At 42.1% G+C, this 18,770-nt stretch overlaps 1 protein-coding gene across 2 annotated transcripts in view; it reads left to right on the forward strand.

The window, feature by feature from the left end:
- Positions 1-15,510, forward strand: part of LOC105562066 (collagen alpha-5(IV) chain) — a 75,419-nt gene extending 59,909 nt beyond the window's left edge. For both annotated transcript variants that reach the window (XM_012012574.1, XM_012012575.1), the window contains 23 exons: positions 1,432-1,494; positions 5,181-5,420; positions 5,658-5,819; positions 6,313-6,439; positions 6,654-6,803; positions 6,891-7,067; positions 7,298-7,462; positions 7,550-7,899; positions 8,076-8,325; positions 8,730-8,923; positions 9,050-9,256; positions 9,388-9,493; positions 9,760-10,304; positions 10,423-10,621; positions 10,795-10,994; positions 11,069-11,168; positions 11,569-11,754; positions 11,865-12,157; positions 12,342-12,429; positions 12,538-12,708; positions 12,851-13,036; positions 13,345-13,637; positions 14,162-15,510. In XM_012012574.1, coding sequence (XP_011867964.1) covers positions 1,432-1,494; positions 5,181-5,420; positions 5,658-5,819; positions 6,313-6,439; positions 6,654-6,803; positions 6,891-7,067; positions 7,298-7,462; positions 7,550-7,899; positions 8,076-8,325; positions 8,730-8,923; positions 9,050-9,256; positions 9,388-9,493; positions 9,760-10,304; positions 10,423-10,621; positions 10,795-10,994; positions 11,069-11,168; positions 11,569-11,754; positions 11,865-12,157; positions 12,342-12,429; positions 12,538-12,708; positions 12,851-13,036; positions 13,345-13,637; positions 14,162-14,638 — 4,929 coding nt within the window. In that variant the 3' untranslated portion in view covers positions 14,639-15,510. The remainder of the gene's footprint in view (positions 1-1,431; positions 1,495-5,180; positions 5,421-5,657; positions 5,820-6,312; positions 6,440-6,653; positions 6,804-6,890; positions 7,068-7,297; positions 7,463-7,549; positions 7,900-8,075; positions 8,326-8,729; positions 8,924-9,049; positions 9,257-9,387; positions 9,494-9,759; positions 10,305-10,422; positions 10,622-10,794; positions 10,995-11,068; positions 11,169-11,568; positions 11,755-11,864; positions 12,158-12,341; positions 12,430-12,537; positions 12,709-12,850; positions 13,037-13,344; positions 13,638-14,161) is intronic.
- The last annotated feature ends 3,260 nt before the right edge of the window (positions 15,511-18,770 follow it).

Below are 18,770 nucleotides of genomic sequence, written 5' to 3' on the forward strand. Positions count from 1 at the left end.
TCGCCACGCGCTCGAATTGGGCGGTAGGCCGGCCTAAGACAACGATTTTTAATAATTAATTACTCGTTAACTATTACGAAAATTGCAAAATGGTACAGGACTTTTCCGTTCATCTCGATCCGTTCTACCTTCTCAAAAATTTTGTCGGATATGGAAAGACTCACCCTGTATATTATTCAATAGCTCAAACTCGCTTGTAACTGTAACTAGTTGCATTTCTAGCGGAAAAACTGTTATAAAGTAACTTCCCCAACCCTGGTATTAGGCGCGACAGTGCGAGCCGTTTGCTGCGTTTTAGAAATTTATAGCTTGTGTCAGCAAAATATTTTTAGCGAACCGTGATTAGCTACGGTAGCGAAAAGCTTTTCAGTGCGTATTTTGGTGTTGCACCGCCAAGAAATTTCGATATTTGAACATTCATATATTATTCAATTCCTCGGCGGGGAGAATTCACTGTTCTCTATTAAAAGTAAAATTAACTCCATTAAAATTAAACAGTTCGATTGTCGCACACGTTATCATGCATTTACGTGTGACGCATAATTATTTTTTGTTATTGTTAACCGTAATTAAATATCGAGTCGCTTATGGCGCGCGTTGCGTTCTGTTTAAATGCATGAATTTTTCTGCATATATTATATTTGGTTTGCAAATTAAAATGAATCGTAAAATACAACTGTTATGCAACGTGTATTTTGTAATCGAAAGCTCTTCGATTAATTAAAACTGAAATTGATCTCTTTATGTGATGTATATTGTGTCGTGCTTGATACTCAGGGTTGGATAGTGCCTAGTTAAAGAGATAAAAGTTAAGTTAAAAAGTTAAATAATTTTAACTTAACTTAGTTACATGATAGACTGTTAACTTTTATTGTTTGCATACGAAACGGGCTATATTCCGTGTAGGGTGAGTGATTGTCGAAACGCTAGTCGCAAAATTCAATGCAATTCACGCGATCGTAAGGTCTCTGAGATTTTATGTGAAAATAAAACGCATTTAACTTTTAACTTTTTAATTTTTTTACTATTAACTTAACTTTTAATTCAATTAATTGTATCACGGATTAACTTGTATCTTAACTAAGTTAAATTTTCAAGGCTGTTAACTTTAACTTAACTTAGTTTAAAGAAAGGATAACTTACCCAACCCTGGTGATACTAGAACGCGCAATGCACACAATAAATCCACTCGTGCACGGAGAGAATTTTCTCTTCAAGTTTATCCTGAAAATCGTGTAATCGCGGAACAACGTCGCGTTTTGAAGAACTTAATTTTACTAGTAAAACGTATGGCAAAATTTCGAAAAACTCTGATAAAATTCTTGGAAATGCCGTATCGTCCCGCGATTACACAATTTTCAGGCTAACTTTCGAGAGAAAATTCCTCTCCGTGCAACAATCGTAATCGTCCTAACGCGATCGCGCTTCCAGGGTTATCGAGGGCAGCAGGGGCTCACCGGCGAGATGGGTTATCCAGGAGAGACGGGCGACTTTGTAAGTAATAACAGGAGCTTGTACATCCCACGGTTGTTTAAGGTACCGTAACACCGGTCGATCGGTGCCGACTTTCGAGGGCCGGTGAACCCTCGCACGAGCGTTTAGGTAGGTCTCCGAAGAGCGGATACAGACGAGGAAAAGGAGGAGGAGGAGGAGGAGGAGGAGGAGGACGAAGAAGGAGGAGACGAGCTCGAGAGTCCGACTCTCGGGACGACTTTCGTTCCTTTTTGCGAAACGCCACCTGCTCGCATGAAATATCGTTCGCCGGCCCAAAGTATTCCCCGGTAATATTTAACGGAATGCCGGGTAAAGAGGAGGAAAAGGAGCGGAAAGAATCCGAAAGAATTTCGCGGGCGTCGCGATATCGCGCGATAAGCGCCGCACCGAGGAATCTTCTTACGCGCCGCCGAGTTAAAAGTCACCTCTGAACGCGGGCGCGAATGCACCGTCGGGCTTTAGGTGAAAATGCGCGATCATCGGTCGAAATAGATGCCCCAAAAGAAAAGTAATTCTCGACCATGCAGTAGTGCGAGCGATAGAATTTTTTTTTCTAAAAGTAGCTAAAAGAAGGAAATTAAATAACAAGAGTAAAAATTGTCAGTTTTAATCGAATTGGTGAGTGCAAAAACCGCAGGAGTCCAAAATAGTTTGAAACCGACTTTACACCCAGAAAAAAAAAGATTTATTTAGTTTATACAAGTGAGATACGTTGAAATTATATCCAAATTTTTAGTTACTTCTACTAAAACATTTGCTAGATTTGAAGAAATAGATAAGAATTTTTTTTAGAAATTTCAGTATTAAACAAATAAAATTTTGGTTAAGGAAAGAAATAACTTCTTTGAAATTAAATAAAAAGTCTAGTGAGGTCAAAATTCAAGGACAATTTTTGGACTCATGTGGTTTAGTAGATTCAAAGAAACATTCTTGCACTCACCGTTTCAATTATTTGTCGCTAATAAGCTTCTTTATATTATTTTCCTTCATTTTAGAAATCTAGAAATAATCACTTGTGGGACACTAAAGTAAATAAACAAAATTTTAAATAAATGTACATTACCCAAACAGGCTGCGAACGTCCGTTGAATATCGAAGTGCGAAGTAAAAGAAGAGGCATGGGAGCAAATTAATCGAATTAAATTAGAACGCGGAAATATGTTCGCTCAAAAAAAAAGCAGAAGGAACGGATGGCGGGTTCTCGCGATCTAGAAAGAATAGGTCGTTTCTCTCTTAAATTACAGCCGTGTGCGATACGACACGATATGGTAATGTAACGTATGTCGCAAAGTATTTCGGTTCGTATAAACCAGACGATGGAATTTTACGAGATTCCTAAAGCGCATAGTAGAGTAGACATGGAGGCCACTCGAAAGTTATCTGCGCCACTTGTATCCGCAGTGTTCCAAGTTACGTCCGTAAGGTTGAATTACGTGCGCGATGTTACACGTATTTCCCAAGGCACGAGGAAACCCTTTTTTTTTTATCGCTAGAAGGGAAGGTTTAATGTTCTCAGCACGTGTGCTCGCCGGCGATACAGCCCGCTACTTATCAGCTACTTTCGTGCAGGAAGCGAAGCTTTCTCCCCGCTTGCAATTTACTTGACGCAACTAATTAGCGACCGGAGTGATAAACTCTTCTCGGAAGAATCACAGCTTCGCTAACGAAGGATCGCGAAAGAGCAAGATTTCTCGATGTATGACGAATTGTTTAAATTCTCGAAAAGCGCTTATCATCGTTGCTTAACTCATACCGAGTCTTTCGTTTTAGAGAAAATCATTTAACGTTTAACGCGTCAACTTACGTGTACATATTCTGTTTCCTCGTCAAAGATTTATCTACTTTCTCAATGCCTTTTATCGAGGCACACCGTGCAAAGAAAAAAACAGAGTATCCGTTCGTTCACGATTTTGCATATCACTCTTTTTCTTTCAAAGAGAATTATTCAAATTTACCGTATTTCTTCATCGAAAATCTGTCTCTTAAAATTTGCTGTCGAGGCGCGCATCGTCGAAAAGTACACTGAGAAAAATGTCCGGTTAAACGTAATCCAATTACATAACAACGAACGGATATATCCAATTAAATTGTAACATATATCCGTTGAAAACTATGATCGGTTTTTCAATAAAATTTCGTCGGTTGTATCCATAATTTAATCAGAAAGCGTAATCGGAAAAATTAACCGCCGGAAACGCTATTCAATCTTATTCGATAAAAATATTCAGTGTAGCTATCTCCTCGTCACGATTTTACAGAAGCAGTCTTAATCGTGTCCGTTTGAGGACGGAGAGACTGAGGGAAAGAAAGTATTAAAATGCGCGAGGACTTCGCACTTAATTGCTAAATACGAAACGTTGAAATCCGAAGCGTCGCGTCCGCCGTCAGCTGCTATCTGCTGACACGACTGCCGCTGATAACGCAAGAGCCGTCTCTTCGCAACGAGATGACGAAGGGAAGATTTTGCCCGGCGACCAGCGGCTTCCGAGAAACCCGACGAGCCCGGGCTCTTCTTCTTCTTCTTGTCGACCCCCCTCGGCAAAAGTCGGCTGCGTCGCTCGCGCAATTAAGGAAGACACAATCGGCTACCGAAAACCGGCTCCCTCATTGACAATGCGTTAATCGCGCGCGCTGCACAATTGCATGGGTAATTTTTTAATGGCGACGCCACGAACCTCGGCACCTTTTCTCTCGTGTAAGCGGCGGCCGGGTCGACGGTTAATTCGACAAATTGCGCTAACGACTTTCCTTCTTCTCTCGAGGACGAGGATCAAATGATTCGCATTATTTTTCTATAATAAATTTGCCAAAAATTTGTGTTAAGAAGTTGTGTAACGTCTGTTCAAACAGTAACTGTACAAAAATGTAAAACAATTTATAACGATAGAAATTCCTGTATATCAATCGAGAGTGTCCGGTCATCAATAATACATTTTTTTTTATCATAATGTGACAACATTTCAATCTTGTTGCGTGCAACGAGGGCAATTAAAATATTCCCACAAATCTAATCAACGTTACGTTAATGAAAGCAGAATGTGATGCTTTGCCTCGATTGAAATGGTCTGGCAAAGTCCGCGTCTAGTAGCTCCATTTCGCCCGGAGTAAAAATAAACAGGGATGGACCAGGACGTGCACTTAAATTAGCATTATAATGGACTCATAATACATGCACTTACGCTCTGCCACGCTAGATGTAACTTCAGCGTAATGCGTGCGCAACATATAGGTAGAATTACATCAGGGCATACCGGGTGTCTCGAGGGTATCGCGCACGATCGCTCGATTACAAGTCTCTCGGCGAGTTTAGGCTTGATTAGCTAAACGAGAAACTGCCAGTTTCGAACGTTTCGGCACACGGAACGCCAATTCGCGGGAAACGGAGAGAGTTTGGTGTACTTCAAAATACATTTGGGCGTATTCTGCAACGCATAAAAACTTGGAATACACCCCGACGTATCCCTTACGGTTGACGAATGGTAACATTAAAGTACACCTCAGGTAACTCCGCGAATATTTATTTTAAAACAAATTCACAAGTTAAACACGAAATTAGAATTGCCAGTCGCGTCGTTTAACAATTATTCTACATTGGTTAAACACGAAAGTTACATATTAATGAGAGACGAATTGATAAATTACATCAATGGAGCCGAGGAAGCAAAACAGTGTCTGTGTTCTCCTAGGGTTTGCCAGGTTCTCCTGGCGTGCCGGGTACGCAAGGTGATCGCGGCGACGCCGTGTACGGTGTGCAGGGTCAACTTGGTGAACAGGGAGACAGGGGAGAGCCCGGGGCACCGGGTAAGGACGAATATAAGAAGCCGGAAAACTCGACGGCCATCAAAGGACCGCAAGGGCCAAAAGGCATGAAGGGCTTCTACGGCGATCGAGGTCGCAAGGGTGAGATGGGCGCCAAGGGTCCACAGGTAATTACGTTGTACTACATGCGGACATAAGGCTGTTAATACATTCGAAATAATATAAACTCCACAAAAGGTACGTCGTCGATAAGGAAACAAAAGTTACGCTGTGATGTAAAATTATAATACGATCTTTCTTTTATTATTTGCCCGGACTTTCCTTTTTTTTACAATATAATTGTATTAAAAATAGTTTAATGCTGCTGCATTTAAAGAGAACACGCACGCGCAATTTTTCTTTAGGGTCGACCAGGTTTCTTGGGTGTCAAGGGTGTGAAAGGTGAACAAGGTGACGATGGACCAAGAGGTAAGCAGGGTATCGGGGGCCCGCCGGGCCCGGCCGGTGAGAAGGGAGAGAAAGGAGCTCCAGGATTCGCTGGACTGCCTGGTCAGGATGGAGAAGATGTAAGTAACATGATACTGCCCAGATAACAATTCTTGCGCGCAAATTTTGCTTTCCTCATGCGTGCAAACTTGTACGAGATTTGCCTGAGTTTTGCCCGTAAGATACGGTTGGTCTGTGCTTTTGCGTGCAAGCGGTTAGCTCATGTATTAACGTATAATTTCGCGCGCAAATATCCAACAACTCACGTACCAAAAGCGGCTCAGCGCGTAAGCAAAATCCTATCCAAGTGCGTCGTCGTAATGCTAGATGTTTGCACGCAAAATGTGTCCTCGGTGACGTCTGCTTTGAAAATAGTTTCTGATAGATGAAATTGTTTCGTTAATTAAATATTTTGGTAATCGGCGCTGACTTTACGCGTCGCGACTTCCTAATCCTTTGTTATTCGAACTTATCGACGGGCGTCGTAATATTTTCAGTAAACGGAATCAAATCGTTTAATATTTATTAAGTCGTGGCATTAGATATATCGCGTTAATTAATGCTGTCGTAAAGGGAGAACCAGGAGAAGAAGGAAATCGTGGTCCACCTGGTAAACAAGGAGCTGAGGGAGAAATTGGACAGTACATTCCAGAACTCGATGAGATAATCGCCGGAAATATCGGGATTCAAGGGGATCTCGGTCGGTATACGTTAATAATATATATTATTCCCTTTCACGAAAAGATTTGAACAATTATTTATTAGCCACGTCAGTACACATTGTCAGATAATTTACGTCTTTAAAAAGTTAAAAAATTAATATTGATATCACGTATAATATTTTCTTAAAAAATCACTGGAAACTACCTGTGTTTAGTTAACAAAAGTGTTAAAGATTTTTGTTTCTTTTGCAGGTCCCCCTGGTGAACCAGGCGGATCGGGAATACCGGGTCTGCAAGGAAAGGTCGGCTTTATAGGACCGCCAGGACCACCAGGACTCCCGGGTACTCCTGGTCTGGCGGGAGTGAAGGGTTCGTCCATAAAAGGAGAACAAGGAGATGATGGTACACTTATTGTCGTCTAGATCGACAATTAATCGTTAATTACGGAATGTGAAAAATGATAATTGTCAATTTAATAAATTATTTCAGGCTTACCGGGACCTATGGGGCATCAAGGGTCTTCCGGACTACCCGGTTTACCTGGAATTACGGGAGCCAAAGGATTTCCGGGGGTAACGATAACTGGACCGCCAGGGCTAGACGGCCATCCAGGTCTCCCGGGATTGTTGGGCCCACCTGGCGATCGCGGTGATCCTGGTCCTCCAGGTAAACTTAAAAGTTACCTGGAACAACTATTAAATTCTATTAATTATCACATTTATTTGTATTACACTAATGATAAGAACTCTATTCAAAATTTGTGAGACTGAATAAAATATGTAAAGTGCACTTTATTTTCTATACGTTATCATGAAGTTGTTATTAATATAATTTTGATAATTGCATCTGTAAATATAATTTTTTGTTAATCACAAATAATCATAATTGCTAAACAGGAGAGAAAGGTTTTCCTGGGAAAGGAATAAGAATTCGTGGGCCAGCTGGAGAACGGGGTCTGCCCGGAACACCTGGTATTCCTGGTCCTGACGGCTGGCCTGGTCTTACCGGGTCTAAGGGTCTCAAGGGTATTCATGGAGACGACTGTGGCGTATGTGCCCCAGGTAAAGATTACCTTACAAGTTACAAAGGACACTTAAAAGAGACATTTGAACGAAGAATTAAGAATACGTATTTTAATCATTGCACAGGTCTGCCGGGGGATAAAGGAGAACGCGGTGAATCTGGCTTGGACGGATATCCTGGAGCCTCGGGATTCCCTGGTCTACCCGGTCCACGGGGACTTAAGGGTATACAAGGCAAGCGAGGTCCGCAAGGACCATTTGGACTTGAGGGCGATAGCGGTAGACCTGGTATTGCGGGAGTTCAAGGGCCTAAAGGAGAACATGGAAGAGTATTCTTCCCGCCAGGCGAGAAGTTCGTGAGCCCGCCGGGCGATATCGGTGAGAAAGGTTTACCTGGCCACGAGGGGCTCAGGGGTCTGCGAGGACAACCAGGGCCCATTGGTGATACAGGCGTACCAGGACCGAAAGGAGACAAGGTACTTTTTCTTCCGCTTTTATAGCATAATTATTTTTACGCAATAAGATTTACTGTTTAATATAATTTAATTACGAGAATTTTCAATCGCACTTTTATAACTGCTTCATTATTATTTTCTCATTTTTTTTAATGTCATCTCCATTCCTTTTAATCTGAATATCTTCAAATCTACAGGGTGAACATGGTTCTCCTGGATTGTCGGGAAGAGACGGTTCGCCAGGATGGGATGGCATTCCTGGTGAAAAAGGTGAAGACGCCTCGATAGCAATTGAGTTCTTGCGTGGAGAGCCAGGATTTCCGGGAGTGACGGGAATCAAAGGAGTATCAGGAGATAAGGGCCTCAAAGGAGAACCTGGTACTTCCGCGGAATATGTTACTGACGTACAGGGTGAAAAGGGTTTCAAAGGTGAAAGAGGAGCTCCTGGTACGTTAACTTAAAAAATTTCCTAAATATATGTTGAATAAAAATCTGAACGAAGTATCTCTAGCTAGAACATAATATTAATAAAAACTTTAAAATATAAATACAACAATTGAAACCTTTTAACAAAAAGGCAGAATAAATATGAAATGATATTATCTGAGTTATATATTTATAATTGGCTATTGAGTGTTTGAGAATTTCTCTTGAAAATTGTATAAATATAATGTAATTATAATATAATAATGTAATAATTATACAAATAATTTATTTTTATTATATGATTCTACGGGCACACAACCACTTTTATATAATTTTATTTACAGAAATATGTACAGTTTGATATTTTAATCTCGAAGAAATGAAGTATTTAAAAATGAGGCTAATTAATTTCGGAATTCTTGTAGGTGAATTCGGTTACAAAGGTTTCCAAGGACGTTCTGGCGACGAAGGTCTACCAGGATTCCCTGGTGAGCCTGGTTCTCCAGGACTTTCGCTTCAAGGTCCTGGCGGATTGAAAGGATATCCTGGTATGCCTGGAGAGCAGGGGCCTCGAGGCACACCAGGCTCACCTGGATTACAGGGGCCAGTAGGTTTTTCGGTAAGTAAACTGAATGCGAATCATTTCTGTTTTGTCAGTTTAATTAAATGTATCTTGTATGTAAAATTTTATTTCAATTGTTATATTAAATTCTTACATAATGATGCATTCTATTACTTGTTGTAGGGTCGCATCGGCAACAAGGGCGAACGAGGAGATCCAGGCTCAAACTTAACATATGGCGAAATTGGAGAACGCGGATGGTACGGTCCAAAGGGTGACGTCGGTGATGCTGGTCCACAGGGATTCTCTGGCCGACCGGGAGAGGATGGTCTAAAGGGCGGCAAGGGCGCCAAGGGAGCGCCTGGTTACGAAGGATTGCCTGGACTTGAAGTGAGTACATTCTTATTCGTGGATTTTCATGATGATCGTTTTGAGTTAGTTAACGTCTACGAAAATGGTTTCTCATGAAATGTCTACAAATGATTTATATATCAAAGCAGTCGATTTGATGTTTTTTCTAGGGAGCCAAAGGTCAACATGGAGACAGTATACAAGGTGATCGCGGATTTCCGGGAATTCCTGGCCAGCCTGGAATGCCCGGAAGAATCGGTGATGTCGGAAACCGCGGTAAGTACCGAAATCTAATAATACTTACATTATAAAACGAGCAAGTCGTTCTATAGATTTGAATCAGATGAAATAAAATTAAACGAGTCGAATCAGAGATTAAATCAAATTTTATTTTCTGATTCGATTCATCACTAAACTAGACATTTATCTACCTGTAGAATGGCCCAGTCGTTTTGGATAAACTGTTCTTCGTGCTGTAGCGATCCGATAATCCAACTTGTATTGGAAACGAGAGAAAAATTTAAGAACAAATCTATTTTCAGGACCGGACGGTCCTTCCGGTTTTGACGGAATGAAGGGCTTGAAAGGAGAAATCGGTTTTATCGGACGACGTGGTGACGACGGCGACATAGGACCTCAGGGATACCAAGGGATGCACGGCGTGCAAGGTCTACCGGGTGCTCCAGGGGACAAAGGAGATATCGGCGAGAGTGGCGAGCCGGGGCCACTCGGTTGGCCTGGTTTGGAAGGTATAGACGGGATGCACGGTCCTAAAGGAGAGATGGGAGAGGTAGGACTCCCTGGTTTACGAGGAGCGGAAGGATCACCTGGATTTAAAGGTATCACCGGTGATACTGGTCTCGAGGGATTAGCGGGAATCCCTGGCGAAAACTCCTTCAGCGGTCCTCAAGGTGACGTGGGTGCACCTGGTTTTATGGGAGAACTTGGACCGCCCGGTCTGACTGGATTCGACGGACGGCCGGGTTTACCGGGAGAACCGGGATTAGCCACTGACGGTTTCAATGGCCTGCAAGGACAGAAAGGTGAACCCGGCTTCGATGGATACGACGGTGTTGGTGGACCAAAGGTAACTGCGTCTTCTTTTTATCAAGAAATCGCATCCGGAATAAAATATAATACTTATTTTTCAGATGTATATATAAGACAACATATTATGCGACATTTTAATTCTTGTGATTTAATAGGGAGAAATTGGTGACATGGGTCCTGATGGATTAAAAGGTGAACGTGGTGAGCAAGGTTTCCCGGGACGACCAGGCGCGCCTGGAGTATCTGGTAGATATGGTGCGAAAGGTGAAAGAGGTCCGATTGGGCCACCCGGATTTGAAGGTTTGAAAGGAAAGGCTGGTCTTGATGGTGATCCAGGTATAATGGGCAGACCAGGTAAATATATGATAATCAGCACTCTATAAATTTAATTACATGTTTTTATTTTGTGATCAACGTTTAATTTCTTTTTTACGTTTATGTAGATTTATATAGTTTACAATGAAAGAAATTAAAATGTTGCCTCAGTATTTTGTTAACAAATTACAAATAATATAACTTTGCACTAGGAATGCCTGGTGAGCCTGGTGTGAGGGGAATTCAGGGCATTATAGGTGCTCCTGGATCAAAGGGTTACGTAGGCGAACCTGGTTTGCCGTCTTACGCGTTCGCGGCGAAGGGCGATTTCGGTAATCGTGGCCACGATGGTTTCGTCGGCATGAAAGGACAATCAGGCGAGCCAGGATATATCGGCATGCCTGGCCGTAAGGTAAATGAATGATATCTGAGTCGGATATTTCACTTCTTCAATTGCGGAAGAAATTACATATTCGTCGATTACAGGGTCAAACGGGAGACAGAGGATATCCGGGTCCTGGTGGTTTTCCAGGATTACCTGGTTTCCCTGGTCTGGTGGGTGATCAAGGACCTCGCGGAGCTCCAGGTATATACAGAAGTAGACAATAATCGATATGAAAGATTTTTCATTGCAAGCTTGTGCAGAATAATGTGAACTTATTGAAATGTCATGCGTTACACACATAGTCATTTTTCTTTAATACTAAGAATAGTTTTTAAAATATATTTCTCACTAACTCTTTCACTCTTTTTTTGATATATTAAAAATTATTATGCAATTCTTGCATAAAGTTTTATCAGACTTAAAAAAAGATAAATTTTGTTTCATTCTTAACTTAAGAAAATTAATGTTATATACTTCGTCACGATTGTAACATAATTTTGTCAATAAAAAACTAAAAATTTCGTCTTTCCAATTTAAGTTAGATATCTAAAATTTAACATCTCATCTTGATTAACGTTATTTTTTTATTTGCTGGTCATAGGACTGCCCGGTGAATTTGCTGAACCTGGTGAGCCTGGTCGCGCCGGTCTCGATGGTGTGGCTGGTACTCCAGGGCATGCAGGACAGAAAGGAGCGCCTGGTGAATATGGCCCGAACGGACCTAAAGGAATCTCTGGCGATATAGGCCCCAGCTTCCGTGGTTCTAAAGGAATGGTCGGAGAACCAGGTAACAACTTATTATTATATTTAATCAATACTTTTTAAGTTAGTCAAGTAACAATAGAACAAAATAAAAAGATTGACACTTTAGTTTTTATCGTGCTATGCTTTGATCAGGTCTGCGAGGATTCGTCGGCGTACCAGGTATGCCAGGTTTAGAAGGATTGCAAGGTTTTCCCGGAGCACTGGGGCCGAAAGGCTACCGTGGAGAACCGGGAATATCTGCGGGCAGCAAACAAGGACAACCCGGCGAACCTGGATGGCCTGGACTCGATGGTCGAATTGGACCGAAGGGAATGAAAGGTGACGCTGGTCTAGCTGGCTTTGACGGATTGCCAGGACCGAAAGGAGAAAGGGGAGATACCGGTGAACCTGGTCTGCGTGGGTTGCCTGGTCCTGAAGGGCCACAGGTAAAATTCTCGAATTACAGTACAGCTTCTTCCTACGCTTTTATTTTTCACGATAGAAATCTCCTTGCAGATTTTTTTACGTCATTATTTTATGCTACTGTCAGATAATCAAATAATATTTAAAATTATCGAATAAATCATCGAATAAAATCGAGGAATCAGAATGAAATTTTGCTTGTGACAGGGACCGAAAGGAGTACCTGGCATAAATCCTTTCCCGCCATTCCCGAGACGAGGACCCCCTGGTGACACAGGAGTGCCCGGATTACCAGGTGCTACATACACTTTATTGTACAGAAATAAAACTAGCGGTGTATACACGCGCATGAAAACAAAAATATTTTGTTGAACGGAAATGTAATACCGTACGAATGCCGCAGGTTTCCCTGGACTACAGGGAATGATGGGTGAGCCTGGCAAGGACGGTCTACCAGGACGACAGGGTGAAACAGGAATACTTGGAATTCCTGGGTCGCGAGGACCGGAAGGTAAAGACGGCCCCCCTGGATATCAAGGACCTCCCGGAGCAACTGGACGACAAGGACAACCAGGTACAATCATACGTATTTCATAGTAAACGTAAACACGATTATTTCGGTCTCGAATTGAAGCAATGCGTATTGTTACGATACACAAACTTACATCAAGTGTTTTGACTGTACGCTGGAAATTGGGGAACAATTTCTCTCGCAGGTTTCCGTGGCGCACCTGGAATACCTGCGCCGAACGGAATTGGTCCGAGGGACAGAGGATTCTACTTCGCACGTCATTCGCAATCCGAAATGATACCAACCTGCCCGAGGAATACCGTGAAGATCTGGGAAGGATTTTCGCTATTGCACACGATGGGTAATGGACGACCCTACGCGCAGGATCTTGGTGAGCAACATTAACATATTTTTTATAAGTGATATTTTGAAAAATCCAATAAGTTTCCAACACAAATCCACACGATAGACATTTTCCAAAATAAATCTTTCGTGTAAATATTGTGTTTTATAAAACACAGAATTTCAATGTAAATAACAATGGAAAAAATCTTAATACAACAATATAAAAGCAATTGCTAAAGCTTGATATTACAAAGATACACGACTTGAATAATATCTCTAGCTCTTGCCAGTAATGCAATTAATAAGTAATTAACTGAATTCCCCAAATGAATAGCAATAAATAACAATTCATAGGTGCTGCTGGCAGTTGCATTAAGAAGTTCTCCACTATGCCCTTCCTGTTCTGCAATCTGAACAACGTGTGCGATTACGCGAATCGTAACGACTACAGTTACTGGCTCAGCACAACCGAGCCTATGCCGATGATGATGACACCAATACCGGCTCCGGAAGTCGGTAGATACATATCGAGATGTTCTGTGTGCGAAGCACCGACTAGGGTAATAGCTGTTCACAGTCAATCCATGACAATACCCGAATGCCCGGGTGGTTGGGATGAAATCTGGGTTGGATACAGTTTCCTCATGGTAAGATCGATTAATACACTGACATAACGCTGATCTCGGTGAAGATTCAATTCAATGAAAGAATTTAAGTTCAAATTAAAGGTATTATCATTTCAATGTGTACCGGTTAATTTATGTATTTTGTTTCAACCTGCAGCTTTTAATTTATCTCGAATATCATTTTAAGATTTGACAAATCTTAAAATGACAATCTTACGTACAAGGTGGAAGTTTCCATTAGAAAACTTATTATATTTTTAAAAATTACAAAATATACACACTCTCATTTAGCTTCATTATTAATGTCAATCTGTTGAGATTATTGGAAGCAATTTCCTTCTTGGCTGAGGTAACATTTCTCGCAATGAATTTCTTTAATTAGAATTCGCCAGCCATTGGCCGTCATGCAATTTTCTACACTGGTCAATAACAATTGTATAGGGCTCTCGATAAATAAATTATCAAGTTTCTGCGTAATATACGCATATGAAATTATTTGCCAGCTGCAGGTATGTCACGTTTAATTTCACCTGACAAAATTACAGCACAGAGATGCAGGCGCGGACGGCGGCGGCCAGTCCCTAGTCTCGCCCGGTTCCTGCTTGGAGGAGTTCCGCGTCAGGCCGTTTATCGAGTGCCGCGGCCTCGGCACTTGCAACTACTTCGCCACGGCGACGTCGTACTGGCTAGCGACCATTCGCGACGACGAGATGTTCCGCAGGCCGCTGCAGCAGACGCTCAAGGCCGACCACACGTCCCGGGTGAGCCGCTGCACCGTGTGCCTCCGCCGACGGGTCACCGAGGTCCTGAAGCCCTTCACGTCCAACAACGAGCGGGTCCCCAATAACTGGGGCATCGCCCCGCCGGCACCGCCGCCGCCACCTCGTAATCTACCCGATTACGAGTCCAGGGTGCCGCCTGGTCGGCCAAGATATGCCCCTCATAGACGCGTGCCCTATCAACACCGCAGGAGAAGCCGCGTGCGCGGCAAACAAGCCACGGAGTCCTCCAACAACCTGTAGGCGCGACGCAAATTGCACGCACGTCCAGAACAGGCGGCACCAGTGACGTGCAAGGGCGCAGCAAGCCTATGTATATAAAGAAGCAGGAGAAACTCTTTTTTTTTCTATATTAGTTAAGTTATATCGACCGGGTGCCCCTTTGGTTCGTGGACCTTACGTCGGATAGAAACGCGGATGAACGCTCAGGAACCGCGCCGTAAGGGGCTCGAGATAACGCAGACAACACGCGAGTCTGGAGAACGTCGTAGAGGAGCGTTCTTCAAATATCTTCCGGTCTATTATGCTGCTTGGAGATAGAAATCCTACGTACAAACGTCTCCCTTTCGAGTCGCGGACCATTGAGATGCCATATTGGATATGAAACGCAATTGAGTACAGAGTGCTTTGATAAACTTACTCTCAATCTATCGGTACATTCTTCGGAGGTTGTAACGGAACACACACAAAAAAAAAGAGTCGCTCGTCAAAGTGGCTGCTGTTGAATCAAGACCTGGGTCGCTGCTTATCTAGAAATCCTTATCTCGGACCCTTGTATCGTTCCCGGGAATTTGTCGCTGTTATTCCGTTCCCACCCTGCGCGGGAGGTCTACGACCTGCTCCCCGGCCGTCCCGTCTCTTCCTGCGCGCCCGACAAAAGAGCGCCGCCGGCTGCCGTGAAGTCATATAACTGCCTTATGCCAAATAGAAAAGGAACCGCCGTCGCGTCCGGCGATCGCAAAACTGCCAGTAACATCCCGCGGTCGCCGATGCGACTTACCGAGAGATTCACACTACGATAATTAAATTAACGTTATGTATATTGTATCGCTGTCGTAACTATTACCTATGTATCTCGCATTGAATAAAGGATCTTTTGTTTTTGTATAAGCTAATCTCGACGCCTCTCCAGAGTGTTTAACTTCCTTCCCGCAAAGGTCTTAAAGTATCAGTTTCACGACGCGAGAATAACGAGTAGATTGGCGAAACGCTGCTACGTGTAACAGCTAATCGGCATGCGACCCGAAATGTTGCCCGCTTGATGAGAGAAGCGAAGAACATCGAGCCTCATTGTTCTGTTTATCTTATATTTGACAATTTTTATTTCTTATCATCGTCTATACAAAATAACACGCAAAAGGAAATCGTTTGAAAGATATATAAAACAATATATTATTTCCTTAAATAAATAAATTTCGGATTTCAATAAAATTAATTCCTGCTTCCTTCGGTAAACGAACAGATAAGAGTATGTATCTTGCGTTGGTTTTAGACTACATTAAAAAGTAATATCACGCTAAGCTCTTGAGCGAAGGCAGATCTTGGGAAGAGCGACGTAAACGAGGAGCAATCGAGGAAAAGAAAGGAGAATGTCGGGGGATGGGAGGAGGGGGGGGAGGGGACGCTTTACGCGGTGGTCGCGCGCGGCGTACGCACAAAAGAGCCAACTGAATGAAGCAAGAACACTGAAATCATTTGACAGTTTAATAAAAGGCGAACGGGCCTTCCAGGACACGCGAAGTTCACATACAAGCTCGTCGTACGAAATGAACGTACACGGTGAGAGATCGATATTATATTTATATTTATAAAATTATTCATCATTAGAAAGCACATATCATCTATCTATATGACGTAATTTGCTACGCACACCCGCGTACGAGCGTGCCTACGAACAACGCACGCCTCCACACGCACGCACGCACGCACGCACGCACACGCATACATACCGCACGCCTAAACGCCACGACGTTAATCCATCTCGCACCCTGACATAAGCACGCACACGCGCGGACATACACAAACATGTACGTGCGTACTCTAATCTCGTAATTTCTCACATTCTCTCGCACGCTCTCTCTCTCTCTCTCTCACTCTCTTTCTCTCTCTTTCTTTCTCTCGTACGCGTAATATACGTATCCGCGTTCACAGGCGAGTACGTGCCTATGTATGTACGTGTACATATTCAGAGTACCTCACGGTTGTGTTTCTTTTTCTCTTTTTCTTTTACGGTGATTACAACTTTGTAACTGCTTTCGATTGGAAGAAAAAGCAACAGGGGAGGCCAAGTAATAATTGTCATCACAGTATCAAACATCGTCATTAACATCGTCCTCGTCATCGTCCGTCATACGTGTTCCCTCGCGCCACGGACCAAACGTATCTCAATGCTGCAATAAAATATCAAGCAACGAGAGATGCGGTGCGACGCCCACCCGTTTTCCACTAGACACACTCAACGAGCACAAATTCCGATTCCCTCGCCTCTTCATTAGGTACACCACGACGGCCCGAATACTAAAGCGATACGATACAAGCTAATTTTCGTTAAATAAAAACTCGGAAAAAAAAACTCCAAACGTTTAATCCCTTTTCCCTTCGATAAGAAAGCTTTCGAAATTTAAAAAAACAAAGACACAGAAGACGGACGCATAACAATATAAATATAATACACGCCAAATAACACTAGAATTGCCACGAGCGCGTCCGTCCGAATCACATTTACAAAATCACGGTCGAAACGAAAAGAGAGATGACTAATTAAAATACGATTCCGCCGATACATAAAAAAAAAGACTCGCCCGACGTCGTTCTATTCGCCTTCCACCGCCCTATCCCCCCCCCCCGCCCCGCTCCTCCCGAGAGCACATCGTCATACGCGTCCGAAAACCTCTAGTAGCGATTTCTTCCAACTCTTAATAAGTGGTGAACTTCCTGGAAAAATAAGACACTTGCGTGAGATTTCTTTCATATGTATGTGTACACGCGTATACACACACATACGCGCGCGCGCATAGCATCGTGTGCATATACACGTGTAGGTGTAATTAGATTTCTTCTTTTCTCATTTATATAACAACAGATGTCATTTAGAAGTAATTTAGTGTGCATCTAAGACCCAAAAGAGAATCATTACCGAGCTATGCAAAATAGAAGATCGATTTCCTTTTTTTTTTTCTTTCTTTCTCCATCTCGCATGTATAGATATATAAATATACGTCAATTTATATATCGATTATACATAAATAATGTCCGCATCTATTATTTATATATAACGCGTACATAAACCCACTATACATATATATACATATACATTTATACAATATATTTATATTTATATTTTTATAAAGGTACTCTTACTATTGAATAGAAATATGCATATTCCAAGTGTTCAATAATATCAATATTGATATATTTATATATATATATATATATAATAAAATAATATAATTATTCTTATCATTATAATAATATAGCAATTGCAACAAGAATATTGGTAATTGTGATAATAATAATGTCGATAATAATAATAATAATATTAATAATATAATAATAAAATAAAATAAAATTATTAATAGTTATTACAATATAATAATAGTTATAATCATATTAACAACAACAAGTATTCTTTGTCACATTTTGGTTGCAGATTCTTACAATCACAAATATATTATCCATAAATGTAATAGTCGAAAAAGGATGTTAAATTAAGGAGAATACGTGTGAATAGAGTGCTCTATTTCTTTCTTTTTTTTCTTTCCTCTGTGTATAGAATAATTAAATCCTATAAATAGTATCTATCTTCAACAGCCAGTGGTATAGTAAAGTATACCTTTTTTGAGGTACCTATATATAGTTTCCTCTCCTTTTTTTTTCCGCTCTTGTGATATACCAAATACAATACTGACGGAGAACGCGATACACGCACAGACACACACGCACGCAAGCTTAGCACATACATGCGCACACATACACACGTATCGACAGGTAAAATGCGGATGTGGGGGTCGTCTGTATACCTGAGATCCGTTATCCCGGTATACGACGCGACATATATCTTCGGCCATCCGAAGCAGGGACGAGAGCTTGACAAGAGAGAGAAAGGGAGACCTTCCTCTTCCGGCCAACAAGAAAAAAGAAAAAAAAACCCCATATAAAGAGCGACGGGAACGAACGCCGCAAATCGATTCTCTCCGCGGTGTCGCGATACGCCGCGACCTCGATATTCCTGGCGAACTCGGCCAAGAAATCTCGAACACAGCCAAACAGAAACGGCAACTTTTGGTCCTTCCGATTCGAAAAGCAAAAGAAAAGGGAAGAAAAGGGTCCCGCCGTTTTCCCCTTTTTTCTATCTTTTTCTCTCTCTCTCTCTCTC

The sequence above is a fragment of the Vollenhovia emeryi genome, unplaced genomic scaffold (assembly GCF_000949405.1).
Source record: "Vollenhovia emeryi isolate VEMERY1.0 unplaced genomic scaffold, V.emery_V1.0 DF939196.1, whole genome shotgun sequence".
NCBI lineage: Eukaryota > Metazoa > Arthropoda > Insecta > Hymenoptera > Formicidae > Vollenhovia > Vollenhovia emeryi.